The 14,385-nt window shown below is 53.4% G+C and overlaps 3 protein-coding genes across 3 annotated transcripts; 1 reads left to right on the top strand and 2 right to left on the bottom strand.

Moving 5' to 3' along the window:
* Positions 1 to 1,687: 1,687 nt before the first annotated feature.
* On the bottom strand, positions 1,688 to 5,654 carry GCG54_00001831 (Regulator of nonsense transcripts 2; the record flags this gene model as incomplete). Its single annotated transcript, XM_045401935.1, has 6 exons — positions 1,688 to 2,143; positions 2,195 to 2,500; positions 2,553 to 2,840; positions 2,894 to 3,340; positions 3,400 to 5,447; positions 5,636 to 5,654. 6 exons carry the CDS (start codon positions 5,652 to 5,654, stop codon positions 1,688 to 1,690), a joined length of 3,564 nt encoding a protein of 1,187 aa, XP_045270664.1.
* A 2,044-nt stretch (positions 5,655 to 7,698) lies between these two features.
* On the top strand, positions 7,699 to 10,590 carry GCG54_00001830 (Nitrate reductase; the record flags this gene model as incomplete). The annotated part of the gene is made up of 3 exons (XM_045401934.1): positions 7,699 to 7,702; positions 7,785 to 9,611; positions 9,680 to 10,590. The coding sequence occupies 3 exons, from the start codon at positions 7,699 to 7,701 to the stop codon at positions 10,588 to 10,590; spliced, it is 2,742 nt and encodes a 913-aa protein (XP_045270663.1).
* A 1,186-nt stretch (positions 10,591 to 11,776) lies between these two features.
* Positions 11,777 to 13,416, bottom strand: GCG54_00001829 (Vacuolar calcium ion transporter; the record flags this gene model as incomplete). Its single annotated transcript, XM_045401933.1, has 4 exons — positions 11,777 to 12,554; positions 12,606 to 12,812; positions 12,867 to 13,005; positions 13,062 to 13,416. Coding segments are annotated over 4 exons (1,479 nt in total), but the record flags the coding sequence as incomplete, so codon positions are not given.
* Between the last annotated feature and the right edge of the window lie 969 nt (positions 13,417 to 14,385).

The raw sequence follows: 14,385 nt of genomic DNA, 5'->3' as shown, positions 1-14,385 counted from the left end.
CGCCGATTTCCTTCGGCGCGACCGGCGGCGGCAAGCGAACGCCATCCCAAGTAACGCATATCATCTCACCTTCCGCGCATGCACTACTTGAGCTTCCGTTTGCGGGAGCCGCCGCGCCCCTCCTCGCTCGCTGTCGACCTAATTGACATCGGACGAATGAGCGACGCGGTCTACCAAACGCGAAATCGTGCCATGTCCCTTGGCTATCGTGAATGCATCCAGATCCTGTGTCAGCATGGTCCGCCATACCCGGGAGGCCTGTCCAGTCTCTATTCGTCCGTTGCCGCGGCCAAGGTTCAGGGGATGCTTTGTACCTGCATGCTTCCAAACTCACTTCTGCCTCGCCTACAGGTGCAGGCAGGTACAGGCACAGGCACTGTCGTCCGATATTCACGATCTGCGTAGCAACATGTCGTCGGGACGTTGGGGGCATCATTCTCCCGCAAGCTCATGTTGGCAGAGTCAACGTCGCCTTTCCAATGCCACTTGCCCCCCATGCCTTTCTTCTCGCCCACGAGTTGCCCACGAGATGAAACAAGTGATGGCGCCTTCTTAAAACTGCCCCAACTGAAACACTTGCACTTTTCGTATTTCCTCACTTGAGCTGCTAATACCTGCCAAGACACACCATCGCGTCACGTCCATCCTAGGGGCATCTGCACTCTCCACCACACCCACTCTTCTCTCTGTCTCAAGCCACATCCGCAACCGGCGTATCTTGGCTGCCCGATTCTTCGCTAGAGAACCGGTCTGCCCTGGCCATCCTCCAAGCATACATGCAATAGCCCGAGAAGTGGTTGCCTAGGATGCAAATCATTCACAAGTCCGGCATGCCGTCTGTATCCCCGCTCTCATAATCTTTCCCGTCATCACCGATCCCCCCTCCCACACAATCGCTTTAAAGATTGCTATGCTTGGTCGGAAATGGGTCGACCATAATTTCAATATCACAGGTCCTGCCGTTGGCGCGTTCGTTTCGTGCACAAATTGTCTGTATTTCGCTGCACCACTGCCCCTCTATCTCTCTATTGAATGAATGCTGTGAGTCTTCCGCCTGGAGATCAGAAGCAACGGTGACCCAGATGTTTACCGGTAGCAATACATTTCAGCCCATGAAAACGCATATCGTGTTCTCGGATATGATGCTGAAGATGTGAACGTTTGGCTTCGGCCCTCGCCAAATTGAGCCTTTCCGCCGTCTACGGCCCAATACACCCCGTCGAGCGGATCCTAGCCAGCTTCATGACTAACCATCGCCACATTGATCTTATCTGCGTGAGTGACTTCTCCTGCTTGTGGAAGCTCAGAATCACTCAGGCCGCCCAACAAACCTCGCTGGGCCTTTAGGGCTGACCATCCAGATTGGCTGTCGTTTGAAGTCCTCTGGAAAGCCTCAATCTTAGCCGAAGGCGGCCGCTGGTACTTCCTGTTGCTCGGGGCACGGAATCTGTGTTGTGGTAGACTTGGAAGTCTACCCTACACGCCAGATCTCCCGGCGACTCTAATGTCGAGTCGATTTCGTGAACGGCGTCTAGTAGCCTGCGATGAATAGTTCCCCTGGACCCTAGTTCCGTAGGATGCACTTTCTTCACGTCCTGTACTCAGCAAGGTTTCCCCCGTTAGCAAATCATTCTTGAGTGTGGCGGAATCCGCGAGACTGTTTCTTGCGAGCATCCGATTCAGGCTTCTAGCCCATAGCTGGTGTGCCACGCTTGTCGACAACGCTATGAAGATGATGCGTCAAGGAAGCCTCTTGCTGCTCCTTTTCATCTCTGTCCGTCACTGCATTGGAGCATGAAGAATGTGTCTGCGCGAAGCTGTTCCCACGCTTGGCCGAGGATTCGTACCAGTCAACGTCACTTAGCTGGAGCTTGCGAACTCTCTGTCCGCCGCGGTCTTTGCCGCGATCCGATCGGTTATGGTGGTAAGAGGTCGGCTTGTCGTGGCCTGCTCGGACGTTGTGAATATTTGGGTTTGAATGAAGTGTTGTTTTGTTGTGATTACCATCTTGATCGTCGTTTTCTCGAAGATCATAATTCAAGACAAGATTCTTGATACGCTGCTGTTCCTCCCTCTCAGCCTGCTGCTGATTTTTCATGGCCACTGCGAAGGTTGAGTCCGAAGGCAGCTCCACGGTCCGCGTCTGATAAAACGTCAGCGACACGCATACGAATCTTGGGGGAGTGGCACGTACCTGCTGGCGATTGCCTTTCTTTGTCAACAGAGAGAATGCCATTGTGCTGCTGGGCACAGGCGCAGGAGCCTCTCCAGTTTCTCCTCCCGCCGACGCTTCCTTGTTTTTGCCTCGCACTGGCAAGGGCACATCGAAAAGTGGCTTGCGCTCGAACTTGCGCGACTCTAAACTCTCAGCCATCATCTTAGCATACTCACGATCAAATTCAGCCTCAGCCTCCGGATCGATTTGCTCCTGCTGGCGAGTAACAACTATCGCCTCATCTTCACTCTCGGAATCGCGATGTGAGAGATCGATTTCTTGATCCTATTCATACTTGTTAGTGCATGGTCCAACAGGGCTTGTTAACTTCTTTTACCTCGATGCCTTCATCCTCAGAATCAGTCTCTTCTTCGTCGGCCTCGGCTTCAGGCAGGTCTGCATCTCCGTCCTCGTCGTCTGAAGAAGATCCAATGGAAGCGTCATCAGGGTCAATGATTTTATCTGCCCCTGAAACCTTCTGGTCCTGAGCAATGGCGAGTTGGAAGGCCTTTGAAGCTTCTTCTAGGTTGGAAGCGAGCTTCCATTGAGGTCTAGTGAGAGCAAAAGTGTCTTGGATGATGAACTCAATATCCATCGGCAAAGGGTGTTTAGTGTAAATGTAGTACTGGTCCATGTCAGTCCACAAACTCCGGAACGGGAAACGATAGTCAAACGAACCTGGAAGAAGGAGAGGAAATAGTCAAGTTTCTTGCCGGCAGCGCCCTTGGCGAAGTACATGCCGCATGTTTCGAGAACTGTCGCAATTAAACGGATGCGGAAGAAGTCGTCAGGAAGATCGAAGGGATTCAAGCGGCCCGGTATAGGAGGACCACCGTGGCCGAACGTCATGATCTTGTACATGGTATCAAAGATGACTGGGTGCTCGACCATCCTGTAGTTGTAGAGCTCGCCGATGTACTTGACTTCAGAAATTCGCCGTTGATAGAACTTGAAGTCGTTCTGCTCCAAGCCGAAGGAAATCGATTCCATAACATTATCGATAACCCTCACCACAAACGCGGGATGATATCGGTAGAGTGCGCTGAGCAGAATGGCGAGGAGATGAATGTTACCGTACTTGACTTTGCCGGGTTTAGAAAAAACCTTTTCCAGGATGCTGACGACCTTGAGAGTGAAAATTAGTATCCCTGCTCTGGATTGGTTCCTGAATGTATTCTGCTTACTTCTGCCTCTTCCCAATGAAGTCTGCGGATTTGCTTCAAGATCTTACTGTAATTACGCTTAGTCATGTCCATGTAGACCAGCTTGCGAATGAACAGCTCCATAGGGTTACGCTCTTTCTGCTGGATGGCAGGCCGGTCGGGAGGGTCGACATAGTAGACGGCGTTCTCAATAAGCATGCGTTCGGCTTGGCCAATGTGCTGGACAGACTTCTTGCGTTGCAGCGTCTCGAGGAAAGTTGCCATACGAGGCGAGGTCTCCGGGTTGCGTAGAAGGTAGCGGCCGCAGTTCTCCAAGAGGTTGCAAATGATTTCAATGTTCATCCTCGAGAAGTCGTCCAGGCTGACTTTGAGACAGTGGAAAACAACGTGCTCAGGGACGATGCCGAACTTGGTCAGCTCAGCAAGGTACCGAATGTTGCTCAGCCGGACCTGGCCGAGGAAGTCCTTGTCCTTGCGTCTCTGAAGACTGCGAAACTCGGCATCGAGATAGTCAACCAGACCTTTGGGGATATCAGGCATATATCGTCCCAAGGTCGCAGCCAGTCTGGCCCATGACGGGAGAAGATCGCCTCGGCCTTTGGGAACCTCAGTCAGGGCCTTGATCAACCTATTCCTTGAAGCTTTGGAGTTCAGGTAACAGAAATCAATGGCAGCCTGGTCAATGACGTCTTTGTTTGTGAGATCAGGCAGTCGGGCGAGTACAGCATCAACTTGAGCACCGATCGTCTTGTTGGCAATCGCAGTAGACTGGTCATCGGAGGGGTCCGGAACTTTCGGGGCGTCGGGGGCCTCAGCTGGATCAATCTTCCTGCCCACTTGCTCCTCACTATCCGGCTTCTTCTTCTTTCCATCATCCAGAAGAATCCCCGGAACCTTGCCTTTCAAGTCGACCAGATTTTCGTAGAAGCGGCGCTCGTCTTCGTCCTCCCAAATACCGGCACCATCTCCGAGACCACGCAGGTACTCTCCTGCCTTGACTAGGCCGATTGACCCATTCGATGCCCCCAAAGAATCGTCGTTGTCCTTGAGATCGGGCATGTCGGCACCAATAGCATCCGCAATGGCCTGAGCGTTTGCCACGAGTCTCTCCTGAGCCTTGACCTGCTTTTCGAAATTTGCCTGCCGGTCCTCGAAGACCTCGCCAGACTTGACGTAAGCCTCAGCATTGCGTCGGGCCTGGGAATGAATGGATTTTTGGTCGCGAACCACGTGATTTTTCACATCTTCGAAGTACTTCTTGAGAATAGTTTTGAACTTCTCCTGAAGGTCGGGGGGCGTGATCGGTTGGTCATCGGGTTCGATTGTGGAGTCTTCGGTGCCGCCGTCGCTTTGCGCAGGGCCGTTGGAAACTTTCGTGGCGCCGTCCTCCTCGACTGTTTTTCGGCCCTCGCCCACTGCGGATTTGACGCCAAGAATGTCCCAGCTAAAGGCCTTGACGAAAATGACGAGCAGAGGCAAATTGACATGCTCTCTGTCATGACCAAGCAAGTCTTTGAGCACCTCGAGAGGGAATGGCTCGGCAGCGCCAGTCTTGTTCGATTGGGCCTTGATCTTCAACTCGGGAACCTTGCCTGTTGCGCCCTTGGTGGCATCGTCCGGTCGGGTAACATCGTCGAGGGTCCGGAGAACATCAACTAGCCAAAGTTCAGTAACGACGCGCAAGAGCACTCGTTGGCGCGTTAAGCGCTCTTTCTCCTCCTTTTCGCGAACTTCCGGGGCCAGTGACTTGAGCAAGCTCTTGTCGGGAGTGGCCATTCCCTTGCCAAGCAGCCATCCCAAGTATTCGGTAAACTCGCTGGGGCCGAAGCGCTGGTGCAGAGCGCTGACGATTTCGACACCCGCCTCGATCTCGCCGGGGGACTTGAGTTTGCATAAGCCCTCGTAGCAGGCAGAAACGATCTCGGAGAGGTATTTGTGCAGGCTGAGGGTGCGGATCTCTTGGAGGAAAGTGTTCAGAGTGGCAGCGGAGATTGCGGTTCGGAGGCGCTTGATGAAGGCAGTGTTCTTTTTCAGAGAGGAATCGAGGGATTTGCTGGCGGCGAACAGATCTGTGGAGGACAGGCAGTCAGAGAGGGGCGTTTTTGAGCATCGCGGGGTGTGGGCATGATGGTACGGACCTGTCTCGCCTTCCCAAGCGCGGGTGTTCAGGGAGCGCAATTTGCCTGTTTAACGACGTCAGTCAGCAGGGGGGCGCGCAAAGGACGAGGGACGAAAAGTTGAGGCAACGGTCACTGACGCTTCCTTGCACGATCCATGGCAGACCGCGGTTGTTAGTCTCGAGGCCTTGCCAAAGGTCAGCGCTTTTGCAGGAGCGAAAAGACGATTCGTTTGACGTACGTCGAGAATGCGGGCGATGCTCCAGTGGAGGTCGGTGTGAGTGAGGTGCGCGCTACCTTGTTTGCTTGTCTGGACAAGGTTGCTGTGGTAGGCGGAGGCAAGGTTGGCAGGCCCTAGGCGCCCAGCAGGTATCCGTAGGTACCTACCTGCCTACAGCGGTCCTAGGTGAGTCTGAAGGTGGCCTTGCGGGTGAAAGCCTGTAGTGGATGTGGGGAGATCACGGTCGCTTTCGCGGTCCGGGCGGTGAGCGTCATTCAACCTCAAGGTCGTACTCAATCAAGGTTAAGCTGTGTCCATACATTCCATCTCCTGGGACACGGAGATGTGTAAGATCGGTATGATGGGTAGGATAGCAGGCAATGGTTCCAAAGATTGTTTGCTACACCATTGCCCCCTTTCATGCCCCTTGGAGCATACGAACTTCCCGTGCAGCAAGAAACCATGAGCCAGCCATGCCTGGATAACGACGGCGTGTCAGGCGTTCAAGGCCTTTCTACAATCCAAGGAGGAGTCCAACGAGGCGTCATCCATCCAGGTCAAACTCACCGGCCGAGACCTCCGGGTCTTTGGGATCCGAGTTCAAGGTGAGCCAAGGTAAGCGTGGCCACGTTGTCGCGCTGCCCATGACTAAATACCGGATGATGCAAGGCACGATTGTGGCAGTTTCTCGGCGACTAGGACATGGTCGCGAATAATCAAACGTTGCGTCTCCGAACATCTCCAGGGCCCGTCCCTTTGGGTTTCTACGCTCCGCGCCGGCTTCCGACTGGACCCAAGCAGAATGATGCCCACACCACGCAATGGACGAGATACTTGCCTGCCGATGAGGCACATCGTTACCCGCATTCTTGCTTGATGCTCCTGGCTTACATTGAGCGAATGGTTTTGGGCGCCACGACAGTAGGGCGTGAGCAGCACGAGGGTGGAAAATCTCCGGCAGTCGTCGCCGTTCTTGAACATGGCCATCTTCACAGTGCCAGTAGCGTGGTTTAGGTCCTTGAGAACCAGAGACGTGGGGCCGGCTCGCACGCTTCGTCCAATCCCATACCCTCCCCCCCGGTCTCCCGATAAGGATCAAGTGAGTGAGAGAGGAAAAAGAGTTGATTGACGCATCTCCGCGCTGGTAAGATAAATTATATGTCCACATACCCCAGGTACATCCGTACTTCTAACGCCGTGTCGTGCTTTGTGCCCTTATCGCCCCAATGGCATCAGTCGAATTGCAGACGCCAATTCATCATCCAAAGAATAGGTAAGGGCAATGGCGCTCGCTGATAAGGAGTCCCGTTTGTTCTTGTCGACCTCCGCGGAAGTTGAAGCATGCTCAGGCCCCTCCGCCTCGAAAACGGGTCAAATCTTGCATCTCCTCGCTCGCTGCCGTGTGTGTTCGTCAGTCTCGTCGGGACGCTTGGTGGGCGCGGTTATGTGTTGCGCAGTGGTGGCCCTTTCTCCAGGACCATGTTCAAGGTTATGGGGCTGGAAATAACTTGAATCAGGTAGGGTATGTAATGGATCCAGAGCATTCAGTGTCAAGCCTAGGTACCTTGCTGAACGGCGTGCTATCGTCCTTCACCTCACCGAGTATGACGCCTCCGTCAAGTCGATCCAACTCTCCGTCAACTGCGCGGGCTGACTGGTTCTACTTAGTGCCATCCCGTCTGGTGATGTGCCGTTGCACCATCCCATTCCATCCCATGCTTCGCCATGCCATGACGGACCAGCCCAGTCTACGCCGTATGTCTGCCCTCCTTGCCTCCCGTTGTGCAGGCGGCCCGCCCACACCACAACCACACAGCTCCCGCGCCAGGAGATCCAAATCTCTTCCACCAACCCACCCTTCAGGGTATTTACTCACCAGAATCCCGACTCTCGCCAGTCTGATTTCCCACTCCTGTCCTCCGATATGCAATCTTCGCTTCAACTCCTACTTCATCGAAAACCATCTCATCTTTGATCTGATCCATGTGTACAAAGCCACAGCTGCCTAGCTTGTGATTACCGCTCAGACAATCCAGCTTACAACACTCATCTTACGTTGGAAAAGACAGTCCACCTCAGATTCCAACTTACACACAACAAACCAGTCGTCGGTATGGATGTGCTCGCGCCCTCACCTCCTGTTTCGTTACGGGAATCTTTGTCAAAACATGACATGACATTCCCACCGAGTCCGGCAACCACGGTGAGGGAAGGCCAATCTCATAGCGTCGACGGATCAGAGGCAGGCCTACTTGACGAACTCGCCCCCGAAGAGCCCCGCGGGTATCCTTTGCCTCCAAAATCAAGAGTCAACAACGTCTTGACAGAAGACCTCAAGACACCAGACAACCACGTCGTTCGAGATCCTCGACTGATACGTCTCACCGGGGTTCACCCTTTCAATGTTGAGGCACCCTTGAGCGCCTTATACAACGAAGGCTTCATCACGACCAAGGACCTGCATTATGTTCGAAACCACGGAGCTGTGCCCAGATGCGAGGACGAGGACATGTTTGACTGGGAGTTCACTGTTGAGGGCGAAGTTGAGAACCCGATCAAAATGTCCGTCAGGGACCTCATCGCGGATTACGACCAAATCACGTACCCGGTAACCCTCGTATGCGCAGGGAACCGCCGCAAAGAGCAGAACGTGGTTCGCAAGACCAAGGGTTTCTCCTGGGGCCCTGCCGGCTTGTCGACCGCCATCTGGACGGGTGTCGCCATCGGCGATCTCCTTGCTCGAGCAAAACCCAGGAGAGGCGCACGGTACGTTTGCTTCGAGGGCGCGGACAAGCTACCAAACGGGTATTATGGAACGAGCATCAAACTGAACTGGTGTATGGACCCCAACCGTGGTGTGACTGTCTGCTACCGCATGAATGGCGAACTGCTCCCTCCCGACCACGGGAAGCCCGTCCGCATCATCATTCCTGGACAGATTGGCGGCAGAAGCGTCAAATGGCTGAAGAAAATCATAGTCACGAAAGAGCCCAGCAGCAATTGGTATCACATCTACGACAACCGCGTGCTGCCGACCATGATCTCTCCCGAGGCCAGTGCAGACCTGCCCGACACATGGAAGGATGAGCGGTATGCCATTTACGATCTCAACACCAACAGCGCCACCGCCTTCCCTGCACACGACGAGGTCTTGTCACTGACCACTGGTACCGAATCATACAAAGTCCGTGGCTACGCCTATGGAGGTGGCGGAAGGCGCATCACAAGAGTCGAGATTACCCTTGATCGCGGCAAGACGTGGATGCTTGCCAACCTCAACTATCCTGAAGACTTGTATCGACTGGCCCCGGAGGGCGAGACTCTGTACGGCGGCAGAGTGGACATGGACTGGAGAGAAACGTGCTTCTGCTGGTGCTTCTGGGATTTGGACATCCCCATCAGCCAGCTCGCCGATGCAGCAGACGTCATGGTACGAGCAATGGACGAGAGCATGATGACGCAGCCGAGAGACATGTATTGGAGCGTCCTAGGTATGATGAACAATCCTTGGTTCAGGGTCATCATCCACAAGGAGGGGCATAGCTTGCGCTTCGAGCACCCTACGCAGCCAGTCTTGGGGGGTGGCGGGTGGATGGAGCGAGTCAAGAAGGTCGGTGGCAATCTGTCCAACGGCTTCTGGGGCGAGAAGATCGAAGGTGAAGCGGAGGAGGTGATTGAGCAGGAACCAACCAAGGAGATCTGCATGACCAAGGGAAGCGTCAAGCGAACCATCACCATCGAAGAACTCCGGCAGCACGGAGGCGAGACGGAGCCCTGGTTCGTTGTCAATGGCGAGGTTTACGACGGAACTCCTTTCCTAGAGCGCCACCCAGGTGGTGCAACGTCGATCACGAGTGCTGCGGGTCAGGATGTGTCGGAAGAGTTCTTGACCATTCGTAAGTTTTGCCCTTCCCACATACATGCCAAAAAGTGACCATTGGAGGCTAAGACGTAATCCTTATAGACAGCGAAAACGCAAAGGCAATGATGCCCGACTACCACATTGGTACTCTGGACGAGGCTGGAAGGAAAGCACTTGCTCTGGGCGAGGTTGTTGAGGTACACGATGATGGTCCACGGGCCATCTTCTTGCAACCCAAGGTGTGGACGAAGGGTATTTTGTCGGAAAAGACAAGGATATCTCCCGACAGCAAGATATTCAGCTTCAAGCTCGAGCATCCGGACCAGGCCATCGGTCTGCCAACTGGCCAGCACTTGATGATGAGGCTACGCGACCCGGTAACCCGAGAGGCCATTATTCGCGCTTACACGCCTCTTTCAGAGTGTTCACAGAAAGGAAGGCTGGATGTGCTCATCAAGATCTATAACGATCTTCCGGGTCGTCCCGGTGGCAAGATGACACAGGCGCTCGACGCGATCCCCGTCGGCCACTGGGTCGACTTCAAAGGCCCTGTTGGCAAATTCGAGTACCTCGGCAAGGGCATCTGCAACATCTCGGGCAAGGCGCGGAGCATCAAGCGCTTCATCATGGTCTGCGGGGGCTCCGGCATAACGCCCATTTTCCAGGTACTTCGTGCCGTCATGAATGACGCTGAAGATACAACAAGGTGCCTCGTCCTTGACGGCAACCGCGCCGAACACGATATTCTTTGCCGTGAGCACCTAGACACCATAGCCACGGCTAACCCAGACAAGTGCCGGCTAGTCCACACGCTCACCCGACCACCTCCTGGATGGAAGGGTCTGACGGGTTACCTGGACAAAACTGTCTTCGAGGGGGAGGTGGGTCCGTGTCGCAACGACGCCAACGGCGAGGAGATGATACTCATCTGCGGCCCGCCAGCGCTAGAGAAGAGCGCGCGCGCCATACTATCTGAAATGGGCTGGAGTGACGAAGATTTCCTCATCTTCTAGACGAGCTGCCGTTTTTAGCTCTGAATTGACTGATGGTCATGAGTTGTCAAACGCGGCGTCGCGAACGGTCTTGAAGATCTCGGGTTTCGGCAGAGGGAGCAAGGTTGTGAGCGTGGAGCAGAGCCGCTTCCGCCACGGGCCGTCAGGGCGCACAGTTGTTGCAGGCCGCCACCATGAGAATGCGGTAGCTCCGCAGGTGGGACAGCCAATGCGTGTAGAGGTATTTGGAAGAAGAGACGGAATCGAACATCTCCGGAATAAGCTTGATAAGCGGTTCGAACCTTGACCTGGGCACGTGGGGGTTTGGGGGCTTATCAGCTGGCTTGTTTGGTGTTTTCTTGGAGATGGATTTTGACATCTCCGCGGAGTGTGGATCATTGCATTTGTGGTCGGGCATTTGAGCATAGCGCCGACGCTTATTTATGATTAGCATACAACCTTCACAAGTCATAGTTTACAAGTCATAGTCTAAAGCGTGAATCTGAGGGAAAACTTCTCTAGTTGTATTCTCGTTAGGTATTGCCTGTTTTTCCTGTGCTAGAGCGACTACTTTTCCCGTAGTTATACACGCTGCTTTACTGCCGTTGCTATCGTCGTTGGCGTTGTTATCGTCTTCGTCGTCTTCGTCGTCTTCGTCATTAACATTATTAACATCCCCGTTACTATCGTTATTATCCTTTCTACTATCTTTATCTTCACTATGATTGTGTTTATTAGGAGTAACTGGGTGTGAGTATGATATATAGTCGCGTAGACACAGAGGAAACCAGGCTCGCTCTCATCAATCATAATAATTTCTTATCTGTAATGTAATGTTATGAAACGCTTGCCATGAAAGAGAGGAGTTCAATGTCCACACAAGCTTGGCTTTCGAGATAGCGGCCGTCTGCAAGTCTAGAGGAGAAAGCATTGCCAACCACAGACCAGAGCATATTCATGGGGATAATGTGCAATGTGATGGCTGGATCCGCTGTGGGTCTCTAAAACGTCTCGTTATTGCTACTTTGTGGCGTTGCCAAAGAGCGCTCAGACACCAAGACCTCAACACTCCAAAACACCACAACATCTCGTGATACCTAGGTATGGTTACATCAAAAAGAACTATAAACAGCCTGCCTCAACGAACAGAGCCTTCTGCTGCGTAGTGGATGAGACCCTCGAGCGCTCCTCTTACAGCCAAGTTATCTCAACGACCAAAGCCTTCGGCTACGTAGTGAACAAGACCCTCGGATGCTCCTCTTGCAGCTCCTGCCCCATGCCCTGGAGGGTTGGGATAGTAGAAAGCGCTCACACTGATCGCTAAATAAAGAGCTAGGAGAAGGACACCTTCGAGATAGTTGCTTTTGCCGTCCCTCAGAAAGTTTCCAACAGTGATGATGGCCAGGATGAGCATCGTTATGTCGAATGCCTCGAAGACTAGGTCGAAGTGCTTGTGTCTGCCCCAGGCAACAATAGTCACAAGAGGGGCGTTCAGTAGAGCCGTCTGGAGCGTCGCACCGAGGACATGCGAGAGGGCAAAGTTCATCTGGTTGTCCCAAGCCTCGTCGACAGCCGTCAGGTGTTCGGCCGCCTTCTCAACCAAGGGAACAAGAATCAGACCCATGAAGGGATCAGAAATGCTGTGCTCTTCGACAATAGGAGCGATTTGTTCCACGAGGAATATGGCCATGAAAGTAACCAGCGTGATCGAGACGACAAGTGCGATGATGCATTCCGTCAGAGTCAACTTGGCCTTCCTAATATCTCTGTGCTTGTCATTATCTCGTTGCTCGTCATTCTTGAAGATGGCGTCGTAAATTCCGTGATGGGTGCGAGCTTGGAAGTAAACATAGACCAAGTAAGAAACGATGAGGATCAGGGAGACAATGCGGGAGATGTGAAGTGTCTTCTTGTCGATTTCCTCAACAGTGAGAACGCCTTGTAGGGAGCGGTCGAAAATTGTGGGAATTGCCAATGCAATCCCGCTATCGAAACGTTAGCATTTATTCCGGTGATTAGGGAAGATGATCAATTACGCAGTCAACAATAAACCACTTCCAGCCTCGGTGATGGTATCGCTGAACTCTGCCTCTTCGCGCCGCATACCACCAGCAATGAAACACAGCCCCAAACACAACAACATGGTTGCCAAAATGGAGCCGAGAATTGCGGCTTGGATAACCACGAATTGGCTTCCTTTCAACAGAACCATGAAGAGAATGAGCTCGACCACAGATCCCAAACTGCGTTCATGTGAGTTGAGAAATTTCGGCGAAATCGTCGATGTTATAACTCACGTGGTTTCCATCAACACACCAAACACATGATTGACCTTGCGAGCAAGTTCCTGGCCCGCAAAACCGACCATGTTGGCGCAAGGAATCATTGAAATATAAACCAGTACGAATATCAACACGTGCTCGTTGGGTAGAGTATCTAGTGGTCATATTAGCTTTGGTCACCCCCGCATACACTCAATCTTTGAGACGTACATCTGACAGCAAAAGCAGCCGGGACAACCGGCCAGAAAAAGTTGCAGACCAGAGAAGCACGACTTGACGATTTCCAGGTGATTTTCAGAAACTTCATGGGGTGGAATCCTTTGCGTCCGCTCTCGCCGGAAGGCTTGACGCGGACCTTGCTGCGCGGCGGCGGCCGTCGATGCGGAGGGGCATTGTTGTAGACTGGTAGTGAATCGCGGTCGTTGCCTGAGATTCCAGACGTGCGTGCCTTTTCGGGGATGACGAGGTTATTTGACTCTCGGCGTCTCGAGGCCGACTCGCGGTAGGTTTGGCGGTGTGGTGACCTCGGGGACCGCGGTGTGGACATGATGGCTGGTGGGCGTGTCTAGACAACCGGTGACAAAACGTCGCCGAACCAGACACTAGCAGAAATATACAGATTCGATGACGGAGTCTAGAGAGTATATACGGTGGTCGGTATGGATATCGCCAAGCCGATGTAGAGTGGTGTTGCTGGGGTCAGGGACATATACGATGTGGAACAGCCCCAATACCAAGACTTTGAAAACTGTGGCTCAATGGACAAAGGAAGGGAAGGGCATGGAAGAATATTAAGAAAATGGGGAGCTGAAGGGATCTCAGGATCAACGTGGTCCAGTCCCTTGGATTTCGGGCCCCTGGTCGTGGTGCTTGGGTGGCTGGTCTGGGCCTGTGGTTGGGGATTTCGGACGAGGGTGTTTCAACATCAGCTTCCCAAGGGCAGTCGGTGAGGAGAGGATGACAGTTTTCACGCGGGAGATCTGGAACGGTTGAGCCCGCAAAGTAAACAGAAAATCTTCCGTCGATCCGAGGTTTGTTCTGGTAAGTCGGAGAAGAGAGAGTTCGTGACAAGTTCGGCCTCGCAGCAGGTTGGCAAGGGCAGACGACGGAGGGGTTCCCCCGGATACTTTTAACGCGGAAAGGCACATCCTATGTATGATGCAGGCATCGCGGTCGACACACATCAACAGAGGAGAGAGCAACGAAAACGAGAGGTCACCCTGGGGTCTGAATCAAGGCACAGCCAAGCTTGCTGTCATGCCAAGACCGCCGAACAAAACCCTTGTGCATTGCTCGGGAGAGTTGGGCGTGTATGGGTACACCCAGGACCTCGACCGCCTCGCTGCAATTACCGTGAAACCGCGGGTACAAGATACCTTTCTGAGGCGAGTGTGAAGCGCCGCAGGAAAAGGCTTTCTTGGTTTGTGCACCGAGAGAGCGGGCGGGAAAGAAAGCCACGCTAGCCACGCCTGTTCTGCGGTGTTGTGTGTCTCCTCCATTCATCGTTGCAGTCTGGTCGGAAAGCTTGGGTCTG

This window comes from Colletotrichum gloeosporioides, assembly GCF_011800055.1.
Source record: "Colletotrichum gloeosporioides strain Lc1 chromosome Unknown consensus_7, whole genome shotgun sequence".
Classification (NCBI taxonomy): Eukaryota; Fungi; Ascomycota; class Sordariomycetes; order Glomerellales; family Glomerellaceae; genus Colletotrichum; species Colletotrichum gloeosporioides.
This window is presented reverse-complemented; position numbering and strand designations above follow the sequence as displayed.